Source organism: Lethenteron reissneri, chromosome 50, assembly GCF_015708825.2.
Source record: "Lethenteron reissneri isolate LAM-NWPU_2019-01 chromosome 50, ASM1570882v1, whole genome shotgun sequence".
Classification (NCBI taxonomy): Eukaryota; Metazoa; Chordata; class Hyperoartia; order Petromyzontiformes; family Petromyzontidae; genus Lethenteron; species Lethenteron reissneri.
Genome location: NC_083828.1, coordinates 1,085,227 through 1,106,849, shown reverse-complemented (window position 1 = coordinate 1,106,849; position 21,623 = coordinate 1,085,227). Strand labels below are relative to the sequence as shown.

At 47.5% G+C, this 21,623-nt stretch overlaps 1 protein-coding gene across 1 annotated transcript in view; it reads right to left on the bottom strand.

Moving 5' to 3' along the window:
• LOC133355054 (AP-3 complex subunit beta-2-like) overlaps positions 1–21,623 on the bottom strand; it is a 33,441-nt gene that overhangs the window by 8,756 nt on the left and 3,062 nt on the right. Inside the window, exons 4-22 of the mRNA XM_061572314.1 lie at positions 21,012–21,086; positions 18,904–18,999; positions 16,940–17,100; positions 16,027–16,093; positions 14,751–14,933; positions 13,225–13,398; positions 12,219–12,316; positions 10,384–10,438; positions 9,810–9,881; positions 9,170–9,232; positions 7,878–8,010; positions 7,152–7,261; positions 5,563–5,739; positions 4,689–4,875; positions 3,824–3,942; positions 2,247–2,352; positions 1,858–1,996; positions 1,205–1,352; positions 768–840 (exon numbers count right to left, since the gene is read on the bottom strand). Of these exons, the coding sequence (XP_061428298.1) occupies positions 768–840; positions 1,205–1,352; positions 1,858–1,996; positions 2,247–2,352; positions 3,824–3,942; positions 4,689–4,875; positions 5,563–5,739; positions 7,152–7,261; positions 7,878–8,010; positions 9,170–9,232; positions 9,810–9,881; positions 10,384–10,438; positions 12,219–12,316; positions 13,225–13,398; positions 14,751–14,933; positions 16,027–16,093; positions 16,940–17,100; positions 18,904–18,999; positions 21,012–21,086 (2,236 nt within the window). The remainder of the gene's footprint in view (positions 1–767; positions 841–1,204; positions 1,353–1,857; positions 1,997–2,246; positions 2,353–3,823; positions 3,943–4,688; positions 4,876–5,562; positions 5,740–7,151; positions 7,262–7,877; positions 8,011–9,169; positions 9,233–9,809; positions 9,882–10,383; positions 10,439–12,218; positions 12,317–13,224; positions 13,399–14,750; positions 14,934–16,026; positions 16,094–16,939; positions 17,101–18,903; positions 19,000–21,011; positions 21,087–21,623) is intronic.

Sequence of the window (21,623 nt, the reverse complement as noted above, 5' to 3'; positions counted from 1 at the left end):
GTACGGTGGTTGTGAATGTGGTTAAATGCCACCCCCAAGGGTACCGCTCATAGTTAATGTGATTAAACGCCACCAAACAATGGTACGGAGGTTGTGAACGTGGTTAAACGCCACCCCCAACGGTACGGTCGTAGTTAATGTGATTAAGAGTCACCCCCATTGGAAAGATGAGTAACAATACAACTTTCATTATTTACCCGTGGCACACATTGGGAAGGGGGGTACAGACAGGGATATAACGCGTGGAAAAATAACAAGGAACAAGGAAGAGAGAGAATGGAAAATAAGAGGAAAACGATGTAAGAGTAATGGGAAAAATAGCAGCAAAGGGCCTCGATGTTGCTGCACAGAGGGGCAGCATCCGTTTTCGGAGGTGGGGGCAGGGGGTCGTGGTAAGCGGTTTAGAGTGGGGGGTGGCCACACGGCAGCCACATGGTATACGGGAGGCCTGAGCGGATTTAGATATAGAAACATATTAATCACATAGACAAAACCCATCAGCCCAAGAGATCCAGCGTCAGGTGATGTCTGCGAGTGGCAGGGGAGAGGCGATAATTTGACGTCAGTTTTTTTTTTTGCCAGATGCTGGCAATGTTGCCGCCAAAACTGACTTTTGTCAACACGTGAATTTGAACCCCACCCGGGAGCTTCGATGCGGGGAATTATTTTTATTTTTTTTAGATTTTCCATAACGTCCCGCGCAGGGCTACGATTGTGGGACGATCATTCACGTCGTGAGAGCAAAACGGGGGCGAAAGTCTGCTTACAGTCGTCCAGGTCCAGCAGCGACACCTCCTGCTTCGACGAGCCACTTCGCTTCTTCACTTTCTTCACTTCGGCCTGTGTGCGCACACACACACACACACATCACCCCACGACGTCCCGTGCTCGTTCACGTGTTCGCAACACTTTGATAACTTCGTGCATTTAGTGTGGGCGCCATTCTAATAGCGCACGGCTATCAGAAAGGGACGGTGTCGTCTGCACCGGTTTCACAGTAGAGGGGAGGGCAATGTTACTTTGTGTAATCCCCATAGAGTCATTCATCGGCCATTGTGATGTTTGCCCCACACCAGGTACATTGCATCTTGTTGTTTCAGCTTTGGGAGGAAACTGGAGAACCTCCAGGAAACGCGAGCAAAGCAGTGGGAGGACCCCACGTGTTGCCACGGCGCTGCCCTGCCACCCCTCAGCGTCGCCGTACCTGCTTCTTCTCCGGTTTGACGGGGGCTTCGTCCGATTCGGAATCGCTTTTTGACGAAATCTCGGAGGAACTTTCTTCTGATGAACTCTCTTCTGAAGAATCGTCCGTTTTACCGGCAACTTTCTTTGTTTCCTCTTCACTTTTGTCACTACAAGGTGCACATTCAAGCATGATATCAGAAAATGTAGAACCCCCGAAAGAAAATGTTAAACATTTGTATCGTCATTATAAGTGGCATGGAAACGCAATACGTGAATTAGATTGAAAACCTGGACTTGTTTTTTTCTATCTAAGGCTTCATTACGAGCTCTGGATCCAAAGTCTAGAGCAGCAGTTCCCAACCTTTCTGGACCTGCGACCCCATCAACCTTCAATTCATCACGGGGGATTAACAACAAACTAAACAAATAATGTAGTTCTAAAGAAATGACTTTTCAATTTAAATCTAAAAGTGCATAGCTCCAGCTATCTGGATGACGACGACAGAACCCGCAGACCAAATGTTTGAGTGTTTAGTTTGTCGTCCTTCCCCCGCACCTCCGATTAGCTCGGTTGGCTACGTACGGTGCGAAATAAGTTCAACACACGTACACACAAGTCAAATGCAATTCACCGTTCAAATGCACAACTGAAGAGATGCATGCAATACAGACCTGTCAGTGTGGTGTGCCTTGACCTTGATGGTCTTGGCGTCTTCCTTATCGGACTCGGACTCAGACTCGTTGCTTTCCCCTTCCTCGCTGCTGGAGCCGCTGCCAGATCCGCTACCGGACTCGCTCTCCGAATCCTCACCTGCGCACAACAAACAACGCGGGCGTTTCCCACCGGGGATGCACAACCCACGACGATCGAGGCTGCTGTAGGACGACAACCTGCCGTGCCACGTTCGGGGCACCCGTCTCCAAACGTCAAGTCAGTGTCAGGCCGGAGTGTCTCCTCCCGCTCACCCGCACCTCCGAATAGCACGGTCGGCTACGTATGGTGCAAAAGAAGTTCAGCATACACACAACGCGTGGAGACGTTCGCATTTTGTTTTGCTCACTGGTGTCGGCTGATTCCGTAGCCTCAGACTCCGACTCCGAGTAGAACGACTTTTCCTTCTTTTCCTTCTTCTTCTCCTTCGTTGATGCTTTAGACCACTCGGGAACCTGCGCACAAAATCCAGCCACAGTTGCCATTTTCGGAGACTCAAACCTGCAGCAAAGTATCCACGCGCGTTCTCAAACGCGAGCGTTGCCGAAATATTACGAGTGGTTCCACGTTCGATTTGTGCAACGCGCAGATGGTGAGCGGACAGCAGAGGCCCCGATAGCGGTGGCACGATCACGGGTTCACCTCTCGCCAATGCTGCCCACTGAGTGTGGAATGCCCAGAATGTTATCGAATTACTTGGCGATTGCTGCTACAATGGTGCACAAGAACAAGTAGGAAAACTAAAGAATGCAACATATATTCGTTCATAACACCGTGGCTCTTGGAGGAAAAGAGATATACAAGCGACGTTTTGAGCAATGGCCCCTGTTTCATAGCACATCAATAGGAGAGGCCGGAGGGATAGAATATTATGGGGTCTGCAGGCCCATAATTGGACTACACGGTTCCTATGAGAACCCACATGACAGGAACAAACCCGAAGGACAACGCCCGACTCCTACGCCGTGAATATGACAAGAATCCGAGAGCACACAGAGCACATGGAATGGGATGTCATCGTTGATTACGACGGAGAACCATCCACAAAACAAAGACCCCCCCATGTGTCGCCTGGAACAGACTGCTGGGGTATGAAGGCCGGTAGGGCACACGAGGGGGTGGGTGGCCAGCACCATGCCCGAGCGCCTTTGTATCCCCAGTGGCGATGTTTATACACCACAGCAGGTACTTACTTGAGGCTGAATCAACCTAGGGAATGCCCAGGGGGACCAGTTCAGATAATCGTGACTGGTATTGGCCGTAAGCGGGAATCGAACTCAGGTCGCCGGGTTCATAGCGCAGCACGCTAACTGCTGCACTCCCGCTACCACTCCCCACTCCGCACAAGGCATTGAATCACACATGTGCTCATGAACCAATGTATCCCACAAGGTCATATCACCAAGCTATTTAGGCACTTCCCCTATTTGTGGTTACAATTTTTCCAAGCCAGCAGCTTTGTTAATTGTCAATTTTTTTTAAGTCTATTGATCCATTTCGCTGGGGCGGTGACCTGGCCCGGCCGTAGCGAGTTTTATCGATTTTTTTCAGAGGTTCCTGCTTCTAAATCCGCCAGGCCGCCCAGGTTAATACTGCATGGTGTGTTTTACTGTACAATTTTAAGTGCTATCTGCTTCACAGGGGACGTTAAAAATGCCGTGACGTCGTATAAAAAGAGAGAGCCATTGTGTACCTGCACATCACTCAATCGGGATCGTGCACACAGCAACCTCGCCCCTACTGTGAAACTACTGCAGACTGTGTCTGTGAAACACAGCAGCAGCAGCAGCAGCGCCTTCCTTTGTGATAGCCTTGCGCTGTAAGAAAGATTGTGTCAACAAATGTCCTAAGCTTCTATCAATATTATTATTTAACAACTCAAACGATAACCCGCTCGCCAAGCTGTTGTTTTCGACGTGACGTTACCTCCACGTTCCTCACGGAGGGGTCCGGTGCCGTCTCGGGCCAATTGGGCAGCTCCTGATAGCCCGTGGCCTTCAGGTTCAGGATGTGGGACAGCGAGCCCAGCTGGTAGTGATCACGGTCTGAAAACGGCAATGCGCTAGGGGTGAGTCGGGTAACAAAAAGTCAGATTTTCACATTTTTAAGGATGGTTTAGAATCTTTTTTAGAATTTTGGGATAATTTCCACCTCTCATCATCATCGGCAAAATGAAAAACCAAACTCTGGGTAAGTGAATTGGACACACATCACAATGTGGCAGGGCCATCCGGGACAAGTGTCTTGACACCCAAATACCAGGCTTCATGATAGTTATTACCATCCAACTCCACTTCTATAACAACGGGGGAGAAGAAACATCAATATTTATTGCTACCATCCGATAAAGAGACCCTATAGTCCAAAGAAGTTCAAAGTGTATGCTCGCTATCACATCTATACATTGATATTTCACCATCTTCTTCGGATTCAAGGGCCCTCCAGAGAGAAAGATACACCCCAAAATGTTGGGGTAATAAAAAACAAGTTTTTTATAATCGGTAGATTAATGGTAGTGTGGAGAGCCGCCTTGTGGAAGATGATGATGAACACGCCGCTTCAGGATGGACGTCTTCTGGAAGAGGATTCTGAATGGCTGGCGGTGTCGCGCATCCTCTGGGCGGCGACGTGTCGGCTATGAATACTCGTCTGACTCGAAGGACATTCTGAACAACTAGATTAAAACACGTCTTCCCGAAAACAACTGGATTGTCCAGATGATAACACGCACACCCCCTCCTAAAACTCAGAGAACACAGAGAGTCAGTCGCCGACGACCGTTGCCTCGTACCTTTGAACGGCGACTCCAACACCGGCGCAGGCTTCTGAGCCAGGAATATCTTTTTGGCGTACTTGCTCAGGGCTCCCGTTTTCTCCGTCGGGACGATGAGCTGACGGATGAACCGTGCCCGATCCCGGATGTCGTAATTCTGGTCGTACTTGGCCAGGTTCAGTACGTACTGAGTCAGCAATTTAGTCTGAAAGGCAATGGTGTCAGGTTAAACAAAGTATCTGTTGATGCTGCTGCTGCTGCTTCGGATGTTGTGCACAAGTTATCATTAACACCGTGGCTCTAAGAGGATATAAGAAAGGTGATACCTCTCTGGGCTCTCTAGGTGCCGTAAAGAAGGGCCAATGCCTGAAACGTCTCCTGTTGTATACTTTAACTATTAAGTCAAGTCAAAGGTTAAAATGAAAGCAGTTTAATATACCAACGTGGTTCTCTATGCTGCGGGAGTTGTTAAAACTACAGATTTAACTTTTTGAACATTTCATTTTACACACCCACACCCTCCACACACGTGGGGCGGTGACACGCCCTGCGCTGGCGAACTTGGCCACCTGTTGAGAGGTTCGTGGTTCGAATCCAGCAGGTCACCAGCACACGATGACTGCTCTGTTTCGTCACTCGGTCGTTAACGTTCACTGCGAACCAGCCGGCCGTGTATTTTTTTCTACCGTCGATTACACAAGCGGCGTGAACCAGGGCGGACTGCCGGATTCGCAACCGCCAACCTCCGCAGCGAGCGGCGAACACGCGACAGCTCGGCCACATCACCGGCCAAAAAAAATTACGGCATCGTCAAACACTGGGCTTAGTTTGCATTACCATAACTCGGTTAAAAAAAGTAAGACGTGCAGCGGTTCTCCCAGCACAGCCTCACCTGCTTCGAGTTGGTGAGGTAAAGCTTGGCTGCCAGGTTCAGCACCTGCAGCTTCACAATATCTTCCTCGCCGATGAAGGATTTGGCGACCTTCCTGAGAACGTCGGGAGCGATCTTGGGGACGTGCTCACAGTACTCTCCAATCAGCCACAGGATGCTCGCCCGAGCCATGGGCACCTGTGACGGGTCACAGGGGTACGGGAGATGCTGTCTTTAGTTTCCAGCACACTGGGAAAGAGGGGCGATAGATACTAAATCGGAAGCTGTCCGTCCATTCGGGCTCTCTGTTGTTTGTCCATTGGAGCAGGAAGCCGGTACCACTGGCATCCTGGGTTCACATTCAGGTTGAAGCCACCCACAAGTAACCCCATTTCTTTCTGAAAGGGTTCCTTGCCCATGAGCGTCAGGTGCAGTGCACCAGCATTGGATTAAGCCGGCCTAAATCTGCTGATGAGACAATGAATATCGAAATCGGTTCATAGTTTTCTTGTACTGAACTACTGCTGCTGATAAGATGCACTCCTCGAAGGCAGTGCAGCTGATGGGATGTGTAAATTTATATTTTTATTTAGAAACTAGCACAATTTGGGAAGGAGGCATTACGATCAACATTCTCTACAACTATGCTCACCCGTTACGTTGTGACATTTATTAAAACCTCATTCTCAAGTGGAGCGAGTTGGTTGGACTGTAGAAGTCCGGTAACGAATGCACACACAAATATTATAATGAACCTGAGCAAATTAAAATCGATTGGTTTGATTGACATGAGATGAACACTCTCTGCAGGGCATTAGCAAGGTGCTGCGTGGATCAGAGGCCACGTTACGTGCCCCAGAAGAAGTTCTGCAACCACATCACCTCCCACTGCCATTCTCTGACACGGGGTGTGACTTCTCAATTTAAACTGTCTTCACTTTATGATGTAACAATTCATTTGGTGAATGCATTTACGTAACAATAACACAACTCAAATATAACTGGAAAATTAAGCATATACATATCATATATACACGTGTAATGACAGGGTGACACCTGCCGGCCTGTAGGGGTAATTACGGTTATGGCTGCATGACATAATGCCTTATTAAAAGGGGGGCGTGTCTGGGGCAAAGGTGAAGGGCGGAGTCAGTCGAGAAGCTCCGGGAACCATCCCGAAGGGTCTAGAAGGTTCTGGAAAGGGGGCGTGGCCAGAGGTGGAGCTTGGCCTCGCCGGGCAGATATAAGGGGGACCGAACCAGAGCGTCGGGGCTGTTCTGCGGGTCCTGGGTCCTGGCTGCGTCGCTGCCGTTGTTATCTCTTCATCTTCCACCACGTGGCTGTTCTTCTGCTAGAGCAGCTCCGTCGACGCCGCTACGCTAGTCGACAGCTCGCGTAATGTACGACGGAGATGGGCTGCGTGTTTGCACAGCCTATGTGTAGCCGCGTTACCAAGCGTATCGCCCCGCGTGCTCTTGATAAATAAGAAGCCTTCTACTCGACGTGTCTCGGAAGTCGCTCACTACACGCGCGTACGCACCCAGCAGAGACGCACGAATGTAATTATAATCAACGCAGGTAGTGCACGCTTGTTGCGGGGCCATCCTGACCGTGATGGTGTCCAGGAGCTTGGCCATGTGCTTGATGATCTCGGTGTGTTTGGACGGCTGGAGCTGCAACAGCTTCTTAATCACCACCACGCTCTCGGCCACAACAGACTCTGCAGAGAGAGGGAGAGCACATAAGCGTCACTGCTGTTTATGGTGACGATGCTAATAGCAGCAGTGAAACACGCTGAATAATGTATATAATATTCTTTCGGTAAAAGAAAAAACACAAATTATTTGTGTTTTTTTCCTATCGTCTGTCTACGTGACTTTACCGAAAGAACCAAAGAATATGAATCCGTGCAGTCACAAAAGTTTTAAGTCAAAATGTAAATAATGTTACTCAATGGCCCAGATTATTTAGAATCAAATTAGAAAACAGGAATTTTTAATGGTTAATATCGAAAATCTGACTGGTTGTTCCTGTGAGATCATGTTCTCCCCATGGGCGCGTAGATTTTTCTCCGGGTCCTCCAGTTGTTTCCCTCCCCATTGAGAATTAACATGTCTTTAGAGCGTTTGGCTGCTAGAACTTTCCACACAATAAGCCACTTCGTTGGGCTATCATTTGTGACCAGGTTGCTTCTGATAGAGAGCTACATAGCTCAGTGGGCCTCACCTGGTGAGTTAAAAAAAATAGTTTAGTTTTATAGTTTTAAAGGAGGCTCGCTCTATCAAACAGATAATCGTTGTTGTTATGCTTCGAGTAGAAGAGCAGAGGCATCTCACCATCCCTGTTGGAGAGGAGACCCACGAGGCCATTCAGGCACGTGTCCGTCACTTCGGAGATGTTGGTCGCACATCGGCCAATCGCGTGGATGGTGGCAGCCACGAAAGCCTTGTCCTGACTCTTCACGTAAGTCTGCCAAAATGAAGAAGCAACCAAGAGAGCTTGAGTCTTCAAGCTGAATGAACTCAAAATAACGTCAAAACACAATTCCATTCAGCCAACAGAATATAACATTTCATAGAAAGTAATAAACCCTTGCTAAAGTGAATAACATATTTGAACATTCTATTTTCAAGTTTATTTTGCTTAACCAGGTGATAAGTCAAGAGACCAGGATCCTTCTCATTTGCATAAGCGACCTCATGCATTAGTCAGCCAGGAGGAGGCAATGATTACGAGGCATAATCCCAATTCGGAATCTTTATCAGAATCTTGATTTAGACTGCAGGAGAAATCCGATAAGCCATGAAACTGTTTTTCAGATTTCCGGTATGGACGGGTCAGCAAGTGACATTTGCGGGTATTTTTTTTATTGGAACAAACTCAACGTGCCATCCAGCTGCACAATGTCCAATCTTCACAAACTGGAACATTATCCATGCCCCCAGCAAAAGCATCTTCAAGCACAGGGCCGAGGCCGTCACACGTTTGGGCAGTGTCAACGCGAGGACCGTGGAACGATGGAGCAATGGACGTAATTTTAAAATGAGACGCGGCAGCACGGGGCAGTGGTGATGGTGTCCCCCACAACCAGCGGCAAGGATAAGAACTTGCGCAGGAAAAAACGCAACGTCTTTATGAAGCCGTGGTTGTTTATGGTCAAATAAATAATGACAAAAAATGGACCAGATAGTACAAACAAAAAAGTCTACCCATGGCACACCACGGGAAAGGGAGGAGAGGGAAGGAATGCCGGGACGCAAGGCGGACACAAAGGGCACGGCTCAAGATGAGCAGCAGGGAGAAAGGTGGAATGATGGGGCCAAGCGAAGAGAAGTCGATGAGAGAGGACGATGGGAGGGTAGGGAAGAGATGGAGAAGAGATACGGAGTAAGCAGAAGTGAGCTGCACGGAGCGGCGTCTGTTTTCCCAGGCGGCAGGGAGAGGGGAGGGATTCAGAGTGTGGCCACACACAAGTCCGGTGATTTACAGGATGCTAGAGCCGATTTATTTCTGTTGAAGAACAATTGTAAGTTTAAAAAAAATCATGGAATGACAACGTAACATTACCTGCCTAACATACTCCTATAGAAGCCCAGTCATTGTGTGGATTGCCAATGCAGTAACCCACCTGGAATTCTCGCAGGATGATCGAGATGCTGGTCTCACTTGCGAGGTTGGTGAGAATTTCAAGCTGGAGATGGACACAGGCGGCCAACAAATACGGAGGTGAAATCACAGTACAATTAAAAGCAAAAAATTATATATCATATTTACACTTTCATTGCAGGATACCTATGAAATCTATCTATAATCTAGCATCCTTATAGCGCAAAGCTATCATGAATGAAGGGGGCGATGTTGCTGTATGTAATTCTAATTGAGTAATCTGCAGTGTCATTTTTTCAAATTTGCCCAAATGTGGACCGTGATGCCGGCACGCGACGGGCCCACTTTATTCGTGCGATGTCAACGAGATATTTAACGTCCGCTGCGAAGCGGACGCCGCGTATATTCGTTGGTTCATCCACCCGCAGCAATGACCAGGGCGGCCTGCTGGAGTCGAACAGCGAAAAATCTCCGCCACAAGTGGGGGACAGCTGGGCCACGAGTAGTCGTGGTACTGCAGTCTGCTCAAAGTGTTTGGCACTCGGCCAACTGCTTAGGATCAGTGACCTTAAAATCCAGTTGGATCTGGATCAGAGAGAGGAATGGGGAACCTACGGTTCACTGCTCCCTACTGTTCATGATGACGAGGATGGCGTTGGTACCTTCAGAGTTTTGATCTGTGTTGGGTCTGTAGAGCGGATGTAAAAGTTCTTGAGGTAAGGCTCGAACATACCCTGCAACCAAGCCACACACGTCCATTTTACAGCCAGTGTGTTTCAATATAACCAAGAGTTATCAAAGAAAAAACATTTGGCGATAAATTTATATAAAAAGCATTAAAACTCTAAACATTCATTATTGGTAAATGCGAATGTATGCAGGGCTCTGTTTGGTCTGTCTGCAAAAAGATAAACATATATTACTATAATCCATTGGCCAAGTGGCTTTACAGACCAATATTATCCAGCACCATTTGTATGTAAGCAAGGAAACGCTGGACAAGTTTCGACCTTCTGGGTCTCATCAGTGGACTCAGCATTGTTCAAAGAAATGCTGCTGGGCTTCCGGATGTTATTGGCAAGAGCATTCCATATAAACAATGGGACCCCGTTCAATGCAAAAGTGTACGAAAAAACCACGATGCTTTGCTGTGGAGCACCACCAGGCAATGACATTCATTAGAGTAGAGCTTTGTATTGCACAGAATATAATTCACTATGAAACAAAGGAGCTTACCCTTCTTCGAATGGTCATGGTAGCAATGTTGTGCAATACGACGTATTGCACCTCCCTGTGAGGATACAAGGGAAAGGCTGAGTGACAGTGCGAGCCAACAATATCCCACACGTGTCAAAGACAATGGGATGACCGCGAGGTGGTGTATGCCAGTGGAGACGATGGTGGTGGAACATTAGACACACCAACCGATGAGAACGGCCAGCAAATAACAGTACAGAAAGTAGGTTGCTGATCACCTCTATTGGTGGCTCAGCGGGAGAGCCAGCGTCTCGCAATGGGAAGGTTTTGATTTTAAATCCGAGTTGGGGGTTGACTCAGCCCATCATCACTTCGGCGTCATATGGGGGTAGTCAACAACAGTTTCCCTATGGATACTCACCCCCCCATAGAAATGTGGAATTTCCACCGGCTCAGAAATGTAAACTTGAGATTAACACTTTGCCTCAATGCTCAGTTTAGCAAGAAATCTCTTCATTTGCATGTACAGGGCACTTACTTAATTTGCCTCCGAGTCCCATACCGCCTGGCATCACATCTCATCTCAACCATTCTATTGCCTTGCTGCAGTTCAGCCAAGCGGATCCCGCCAGGGATGATGATGGGCTCAGTCAACCTCCAACCTGGATTTGTACCAGAGGTCGCAACCGGGTACCCGACACCCGTACCCTACCCGATACCCGGCTACCCATACCCGGCCGGGTATGGGTACCCGTTTGCGACCCTGGTGCGGCCGGGTACGGGTAAGGAATCAAAACCCGTTTGCGACCTCTGGTTTGTACTCGTGTCCTACCGAGTGAGAGTGCGGCCCTCTGGCTACTTCACCGAGCTGCATACCAAGAGCAGAGATTCTATATTTAAATGTAATCACAAGATACATTCACACATTTCCGAGCTGTCAAATTGGCGAATGCCACAAAGGGCTTTTAGAACCTCACCACATTTTCTATTTTAAAAACAAGGTGAAATCCCACCAAGGTTTAGTCTTTCAAAGGAGAATTATAGAAATAAACATTGTAAAACTACAGGTCAGTATACAATGAGCAAACATTTTATTATATGAGAGTATGCACTGTTGCACCTTTTATGAACAACACAAACAACAAACACGTGTTAACTTAAAGAATATATTAACATATACAATGCAAAGAACTGAGTAAGAAGACAATCGACGTGTGTCATCCACTGACAAATCATCGAACAATACCGTTGTTCAAATCTGAGCTCCGTCTCGGGAATATTTTAGAGATGGACACTAAATCAGGGCCGTATTGCTTTCAACAATACATTAGCTGCAGCCCATCCGTGTTGTCGTAACATTTAGAATCAACATTGGCGGCAAGGTGGTGCAGTGGTATCACTTGTGACCGATAGCAAGAAGGGCCTGGATTTGATTCTTGACCAAAACATCCCAATGCTGAAGAATTACATGCAAATAATTTAACCCTTTCCCGTTCTGATGACGTACGTGTGCGTGTACGTCATCGAATCCATTCCGAACGGAATTGGAAGTAAAAGGCCGTGCGGAAGGGCATGTGGCACAGAAGTGTACCACACGCCCTTCCGCACGGCCTCTCTAAATAAAATTTAGCGCCAACTGCTTGAACGTTCCGAGATTCAGCGGTGAATGGGACACCCGCCCTGCAACTTACAGACGTCTTGGAGTGGGTGAATTGGTATTGCATATTGCACTGTCGCCCCTTAATGCAAAAAAAATTGTCAGGACCCTCCTGAAAAAGTGTTGAGAGTCAGCAAGGCTTTCCTGGGCAAATAGTGTGTGAACATAATAATATTAATACCAATAAGAAAGCTTTCCAAGCCAAAGGGCAGCTCACCTGTGGCTCCGCAAAAGCCTCACCAAGGGCTTGGCGATTACACCAAGCTCAGCTTTCGGTGACAAATGAAAGTACAGCTGAGCCACGGCCATCACCACCTGAAACAACACCACCATCACCACCACCAATGACAAACAGCCCCCATACAGCCTTAACACACTGTTGGGGCAAGCGCTGTTAGCGAGCACCTATGAAGGCCGGCACTGCACACGAGAGGGTGGGTGGCCAACACCACGCCCGGGTGCTTTTGTCTCCCCAGCGACAACGTTCACATACTCATTTGAGGCTGAGTCGACCTAGGGGAGGCCCAAGACCGGTTCAGATAATCGTCACTGGTATTGGCCATGAGCAGTAATCGAACTCGGGTCGCCGGGTTCGTAGCGCAGCGCGCTAACCGCTACACTACCGCTCCCCATACCTCCACCACCATCACCACCACACGGACTCCAGGGGTCATCCACAAAGGTGGTGATGGGGCTCAGCTGGACCGCGCTCGCCACTTGTTGTAGAGGTTCGCAGTTTGAGCTCGGTGGTCACCCTGGTTATTACAGCGGTGGTATTAATCGTACAAACACGACATGCAGTCTGCTTCTCATGGTGGACGTTAAAAAGATTTCCTGATGTCATTCGCAACAAGCAGGCCATTGCGTGCCAGCGTCATGTTCCTAATTAGTGAAATGTGAAAGATTACCCACTAATTACTCAATTGGCATAACACAGCAGCGATCAGCAGCAACCATCACCCCCTACCAGCAGACCAATTCCTGCTTTCAGGCCAGGTGCCGAGTCACCCTGTACGACACGGGGACAGCCGTCTCGGCGGAGGCTTTATATGTACGCCAAACTTCTTTCCCACCGTACGTAGCCAACCGTTCTAATCGGAGACGAGATGCGACGCAAAAGTCGCTCGTCGCCTCGTGAAGGAGGGGGCGGCTCTACCAAACGCACCAAATCGCTGCGGTCAAAGACACAAAGGCGTGCTGCTGCCAGCGCGGTCCAAACTCACGGCCGTGTTGCGGCTCTGCAGCAGGGGCTTGGTGTTCCTGAGCAGCAGCCGGTGGTCGGGGTCCATCATGTAGGGCTTGCTCTTGGGGAGGGGGGAGTCGCTCGCTTTCTCTTCAGCCGCTTCGTCGTCCGAGCCGTAGAACGCCTTCTCGCTGTTCTCTTCCAGCAGCGACTCCTGCAGGAGGAGCAGCAGTTAGTAGAAACAACTACAGAGTCAATATATACGACTGTAAAGTCAGTAGATACTCCTGTAGCGCCAGATACTACTGTAGAGTCACTAGATACTACTCACTCTGTTGTATGTAGGGTGTGTAGGTATATATACCTACGCGGGGGTACAAATATTTTTTGAGGGGGGGGGTCGATAATTTTCGGAAACCTTTAATATCAACTATTTACCCCCCACTATCTATAACTTTATGGACTTCTGCAAGCCTCTTATAATTTTTTTGGTGGAAAAATGGACAAACGGCCCACCGGGCCTTCACAATATCTTCGTATTTACGTATGTATATGTTATGTTTTTAAGAGAAGTTTTGAAATATATTTTTCGCCTGATCAAGGGTACCGCACAGTCCGAAATAACACGTGAGATGCGTACGCAGGCTGAGCAAAGATGGAGGCGCGTGGGTAGCATCTCGAAGCATCCAGCAGCATCCCCCCTGCCTTGTGTTAGACTACGCCAAGGCAGCCACGCAACTGCTTATTCCGACTCGCGCGACGTAGTCCTGTTCACTCAATCGCATTATATCGAATTCGCATCTAAAAAAAATGTGCTTCTTTAAAGATTCAGCGCTATGTCCAATTTGCGTTTTGAAAACACGCGGCGTTACAGGAGAACAGACTGTACCACACCGTGTGCTATGATGAAGGGCCCTTGCCTGAAAAGTCACCTATTAAACATTTAATTCAAAACTAATATTGGTCTGCAAAGCCAAGAGAGTGTTGGACTATAACATATTATGTTTAAATGTGGACACACAATGGAGTTTTTCCGACATGTGTTTTTATCCATAATGCTCCACAACGCATGAGTGTGTACCATATTGATTTTTGCGTGATATGGAGTGCTCTTGCCAACATGACTATTCTGCTCAGGAGACCCCGATGATCGAAATGGGTCCCGTGTACGCTCGCGTAAACAAATACTCTTGGACAATATTGGTTTGGCAAGCCGAGAGCCTGGTGGACGAAACTATTTATTCATTTATTATTAGAGACAGAACAGAGTGTTGCTCATTTGTTATTTTACATTCTAAATTAAGACTGACAGCTTTATATATGTTAACTCAATGTACAGCGATATAATAATAAAACTTCAGACACACAATGGCCGACTCGTTTCGAGTGACAGCACGGGATCTTGAACGTCCACCGAGAAGCGGGCGGTCATCTACCGTCAATGCGCCCCGAGTATGAACCAGGGCGGCCCGCCGGATTGGAACCGCAAAGCCCTGCAGCAAGCGGCGAACGCGGACCGCTCGGCCACTTCATCCCTTAGCAGCGTCGTCTGTCGGAGGGACTCACGTTTTGATTGGGGTTGAGGAACTGCGTGCGAGCGTAGCGGGTCAGCATGTTGATGATGACCACCTGGCCCCACTCCTCCACGTCCACCAGCAGGTTGCACAGCTTGCGGTAGTTCTTGTGGATCAGGTCAATGCGCTCGGGGCAAACCTCCTCAAAGGCCATCACCACACTCCCTGCCACCAACTACACGACAAAGATCACCCGCATAGCCTTTAACAGCGCTGTTAACGGGCACCTTTTAAGGCCGGCACGGCACACAATGGGGTGGGTGGCCAACACGACGCCCGGCTGCCTTCGTCTCAATGCTGATGTTTACACACCGCACCAGGCACATATCTGAGGCTGAGCCGACCTAGGGGAGAGCCCAGGACCAGTTTAGATATTCATCAATGGTGCCGGCCACGAGCGGGAATTAAACTTTGGTCGCTAGTTCCATAGCGCAGTGCTCTAACCACGACACTATCGCTCCCAACCAACTACGAGAAGCACACACATACACACAAAACACATGCAATCTAACTAGAAAAAGATGTTTGGCTTGTGGCATTGTTCGTGAAAACGTGTGTTAAATACACAGGCACGCAGTAATGGAAACATAACGCGCACACATACACACGGTGAATCGTGCACAGAACAATCACCAGAGGAAACATTCTATTATTCTTCACCCTCGTCCATCATCCCCTGCAGTGGCGGCACGTCTTGCCCAAGCCCTCTTTCCTTCACAGGTTTGGATGCTGTCATTAAGCTGCATTAAGGAAATCATCCCTGCATAAAATTGTTAAATGGTCCGAGGCAGATAATGTGAGATAAAAAAATATAAACTGGACTTCCCTCCACTGGAATAAACTTCCCCTGTACATGAAGTCCCCCTCCTTAACCTCCCTCCATTCCTCCCTTAAAGCCTCACCTATCGCCCATTCTCTTCATCTTCCATCCCCTCACCCCTCCACTCCTTCCCATCTCTCCCCGACCCTTTCGTGAACCATAAGTACCCCTCGATTGCGGTCACCCATGCAAACCCCCCGCCATCTAAACTATTCCATTCTGTCACCGTTTTTTCAAACTACGTCAAGCGCCTTGACTAAAGGCGCTATATTGATACAGAATGAGATTAGATTTGTGAAGAACAAGGATTATATGGCTATGCATTTTAAGGAAATGTCGTTTATCTTGGAAACAAAGAGGGTCCCCACCATCCTACTTGGGTCATTTGGCCAGGACTGTTTGTTTCGGTTTGAACGAGCGAGATAAAACATTCAGCACAGCCACCTACCGTCGTTTTATCCGCCAACAGCCTCTCGATGACTTCTATCAGCTGATCCTTCTGATCTGGATCGAGACTGCAGGCACAATAACAAAACACGCATTCAAACATTCCACCACCTTCCAGCTTTCTGCAGACACTCCATGGTTACAAAACGTAAAAAATATACACCGGTTACATACTCCAGAGTATTGGTTTGGAACTTGCGGTTGCATAGAGAGATGATTTCAAATTACATTTTTTGATTAGGTTACATAATGATCCGGTCAAAGTTGTGTCTGTAAGAACGCTCCACCACTCGGCAACCAAACGGATGAAACCGTCACGTGCACAAGCAGTGGCGGCTCGTGACATTTCCACAAGGTGGGGCTGTTGTGAGTGAACTAAGAAATAAAAACCTTGTCATGTTATTGGCCTTCCCGTGAAAGTGATATAACCGTCTTATCTACCAACGCTATGCATTTATAAACAAAACAACAAAGCACTCAAATGCTGTCCCCATGACCCTCAAGTCCACACTACACAACCCCTTTGACACTGCCAAAAGCCTACAGGGTGTAGGCCGTGATCTGCTATATTTGCACAGTGCAACCTCGCGTTGAGACATCGTCATTACAGCAACGGGCGCCCTTTTCACCCCCCTGAATGGGTCTCGAACGGCGTGGCTAAAATGCGAAGCTAATCGCAATGAATGAAGGGAAATCTCTCACTCGGACGCCTTCACAGCCGCCCCGAGACCTCTCTGAGGCACAAATCACACTGTGTTGCAGCAGTTTCTAATATAAACATAAAATGTATGCGCCTCCATGTGCTGCAAATTGCCCAGTGTTTGTGTGCGATGCAGCTGCATAAATGACACTACGATATAAAACCTTATTGTCATTAACATTATTGCCGGTAATACTGCCACTGCTATTCTTACCCGTAGAGTTTGGGGATGGCGTGTGCCGCTGTCTTTCGCACGTACGGCGACATGTCAGAGGCCGCCTCCTTGATGGAGAGCATCATGATTGGCACAATGATGGGCACCCGGATGCTGGACAGCACGCGCAGCGCGCTCGCTCGGATCAACTGGTTCGGGTCCTGCGAGCAATAGCATGGCAACAACGTAGGACACTTTAAATAAATAAATAAACGGTTGTAAGAAAACGTATATCTTGATTCATGAGAGATTGTGGTGTTAGGCCAACTGTGTGTCGTCCTGGATTTTGTTCTATCCCGGATCTTGTCCTGATGCCGTTTGAAACGAAACGTCGTAGCCAATCGCCGGCTATAAAAAATAATTATCCAGGTCACCGGTGAGTGAGCTGAAAAAAAAATTCATCACAATTGGCGGAACTGTTAAATGCTTGTACACCTGACGATTAAATGTGTTTGGCCGTGTCGGGTGGTAGACGGTCTTAACGACCCAAATTTGGCGAGATCATTACATGGCCAAACCCAACAATCATTCATGGACGCGAGCAGATTATAAACGCCTCCACAGTCGTGACCGACACCGATTTATAATCAGTTGGATGACGTTTACACAATGGCCACTTCTTTAGAGCGCAGAGAGAGGGCAGCTGTAATGTTTGACTGGTCTTAGCTGGTGACTGCATTTTCAGTGAAGACAACTCTTGTTACTCGTGACTATTCACATATTTAAGAGATAATTCAGGAACAGTTTTGGTGACAGAAATGCGTACGTGTCTTGGTCCGAGTCTGTGTGTCTATCTCCGTGTCTCTCAGTGCCGAGCTTCAACTGTAAAAACCAGCGTTGTGAAACGACAACCCGTAACCGTTTTTCGATTCTGAAATTCAGGAACTGGTGACAGTCTCCAGTGGAATGTTCGTAATGAATGCACCGATTGGCCCGTGAGAACGTACAAACCACGTGTTACATTGGCCCTCGTTTCTCAGTCAAAAGGTAAAGGTGCAGCTCTGCAATTGCTTGCCTTCTTGCTGACACCACTGCTGGCAGAAGGGCCTCCACTAGAGGCAGCTCTAGAGGGTATTTGATCTGCTCTTCCACGCTGACCAGACATATTGGAAGGGGTAGGTCATGCCCACACTTTACCCCACAACGTGACCTGTCGTTTGATGAAATGTGATGTACCCATTTACACCGATGGGTGGGACAAAGGTGGGGGGAGGGGAACGTGATTTTAAGAACGGTCCACGTTGTTTTGCGTCTCTGCAGATGGAACCGAAGTTGCAATCCTCTTGCCTGCTCACTCCTATGCCACTCATGGGGGGGGGGGGGGGGGGGGGGGGGGGGAAGGGCCTCCATTACAGGGACCTGTGGAGAATACTTGGCCTACTCTTCTACGTTGGACCACAAGTCCAGTGTGCAAACCATGCTCCGCCATCACACTAATGTGGCAACTCTCTCGGTTTTTCAGTTAAAAAGATAGGAACTTTGTTTATTTCCAGACATGTCTGTGCGCGGGAAACCAGTTCACACCGTTATTTTCATGCGGTCACCGGTAACACAAAAAAATTAGTTTATCAATCCAAGTTAAGACGAACAAACTCACATCTTTAAATAACTCCGTGGTCTTAAAAGAAAATTATATATAGTCGGCGATGTTTCTCAGAACGCCTTTCTACAGACCACTCGAAGAAGGCCCAACGCGTGAAACGTCACATGTTCATTCTTTTCCTTCAGGGCCACGGTGTTACCGACGAACGCGTTCGAGTTGTTTGTTAGTTGTGCTTGTGCACCACTGGCAAGGCAGCAGCAGCGTCGCCAATCAACGTATCCAGTTTAGACTGAAACACGGTCTGGCCCCGTGTACACGCTTCCTACATTATTAATGGGGTGGGACGAATAAACGTCACCAGACAGTTGGGGTTCCAGTAATATTCTGTAATGAAAAGCACCAAAGTCCATATCACGATTACCTTTAAAGCCCTTTGGAACGTGCTGATGGACAGAAGGGCCAAGTCCTGCTGCTCCTCTGCGTAACGCACGAGGTATACGTAGACCAGCTTCTTCACCTGAGAAACACAGCAAGAGAAGTTCTCGATCACCAATGTTATTACTCCCATCCCAGATTAACTCACCCTCCCCCCGCTCCGCGTGATACAAAGTGAGTGTAGACACGTGGAAGGAAAACGACGTGAACGAATTTGGCGCCACGTCATCGCTTGGCTGCCACCTTCCCTCTCGTCTGTGGTTCCTCGCGCCTCCGAGTTGTTCTCTTTCTTCGACAGCGAGCGAATATTGCATGGCGCCGTGTTACAAGTTAAGATTATTAAGGCAAATACCGCGTCCAGGTGCAGAGAACGTCACACGCAGGTGCATCCGTATCGCATTCCGGGTTGCAGCGATAGCAACACAATACTCGTTCCCATTCAGTTCTCGGCAGGACTGCGTAACGCTCACACGCTCACTCTCACTGGGCCGCTCAAGTTTCAGAGTTAGAGACTACTTGTCTCATTGTGAAAAGAAAGACACTCAAGGAAATTAAGCGCATCAACTAACTCAACTGCAAGTGATTAAACAATGACACGTGTAGATGATGCATAGGGCCTGATTGATTGCAATGGGCAAGTTAAATTGCATTAATTATGATGAACGGATGTGAGCTTTAACCAAATATCAAATGAGAAGCCCAAAAGGACATCCTTTAAGCCGTGGCCTGATTTTGAAAGTTCCAAACAACATTCACTCGATGGCAAATCCAATGGGGGCAATCACCCCCCGGCCCCCCTGAGACCACAAAAAGTGGTATTTCATTGATATATAGAGAAAATGTATTGAATTTTTTTCTAAACATTAATGCCGGGCCATATTTTTTTAAGTTCGAGATTTCAGGACCACCCTCCCCTTAGGAAGGTTCGAGAACCAGCTCTGTATGCACGACAACAACCTCCAGACAGGGCAACACGTGTTTACTGAAAATACACCGAGACTCACAAATCATATCATCCACCCCCCCACTTCACCTACAATGCAGACAAAACAAATGTACAGCAGATGCACTTCACATGAAATAGCGCGAACGTGAAGCACGCCAAGGTCCGTTTGGACACAAGGACAAACAAGGCTGTGTGATCAGTGGAAGCTTAAATGTGGAACACAACATGTCTCAGAGGGACAGTTTTTCACACACCGTGGGCCGGTGAGTGTGTTGCAATGGGCTTTGCGGGAATCTTAAATTTTTTATCACAGTTGCGGAGTACAGCCTGATAAGTATGAACAAAAAATCCAAACACATTCGTGAATAACATTGCCTTAAAAAAAAACAATTATTTTTACGTGCTATTCCCAAAACGTCACCTATTACATGTTTCCTTTTTAAGGTCACAGTGTTATTGACAAATGTATTGAGATTGTTTTAGTTGTGCTTGAGCACCAGTACTAATGCAGCAGCATTACGTTTGGATAGTACCCAACAGTCAGATGAAACAACTAAGGTTAAACTAAGCTTTCATCAGCTAAGATTATCAGAGCATGCAATATGAATCTTAGTTGTTCTATCCGACTGTTAGAAGGCATCGTTCTAGGTAACGTTTTATTTTTGTCAGTGAAAATTTACTGCAAAATATGAGCCTAAGAGAGGCTGGCCTTGTCTTTTGTGCCAAGAATTACGGAACCAGATTCATCAGTAATTGGTGGAAATTACATTTAGCAGAAAACTGTTTGCAAAGGCTCTGGCAATTGACCAGAAACAACGAGAGCCAATGGGACAGGATGCCAGTATAATCTATTTGCGATTTGATCGTGAAGTGGAACAGGTTGGGGACTCGTGTTTCCCTACACTGGAGAGGGCAACACCCAGGAGAAGACACCCAGCGGAATACACGGGGGCACAGAAGGCAAAGCACGTCAAAGGACAAAGTTCAAACTATTTCCTGCGAAGACAATAACTTCAATCTTTCGTGTTCATTTAAGCGGTGTTTATTTTTTACATACACACAGATACAATTCCCTTTTGTTTTACAACCCACCCAGGTCATCCGTAAAAAAATTAAATGTCAAGCATGAGATGTACACAAGAACTCACCTCTAAGTTCTTACAAGCCACGTTCTTTACAACAGCTGGGAAGAGTTCCGATGCATTTTTTCCTCTGGCCACCATCTGGTCGATACGATAAAACCACTTATAATGAGATTAAACATTGACAGGTTGATGAAATTACAGCCTTTATAATGCATCCCATGTTTGATTTTAATTGCCTCTTTGGTTGTGTTCGAATTGTTTTTGTTATTTCCGTCATTTATCAAACTGCAGCACATTCTACATAGCAGAAAGCTCCCGTGAAGGGTAATTAATCACGTCTGCGAATGACGAAAATAACCGCACAAATGGATAATTTAATAGGCCTGAAAACCATGAGTTTCAAACAACATCACACAGAAGTTTGTAAAAAGCATACAGCCTTTGTTCATTATGCAAAAAATCATAATAATTTCCTGAAGAAATGCATTGTGGTTCTCTTGCCTGGGGCCAGCATCACAATACATGTGAGCAAATGGGACTAGCTGCTAGCAGCAGCGATGCAGTGATGGACAATTGTTGACCGGTTTTGTCCAATACCTTGCTGATGAGTCGTCATGACGTCACAGGCTGTGTGCTTTTTTACGTTTCTGTGTTGAAGCGTCATTGCCTGAAATG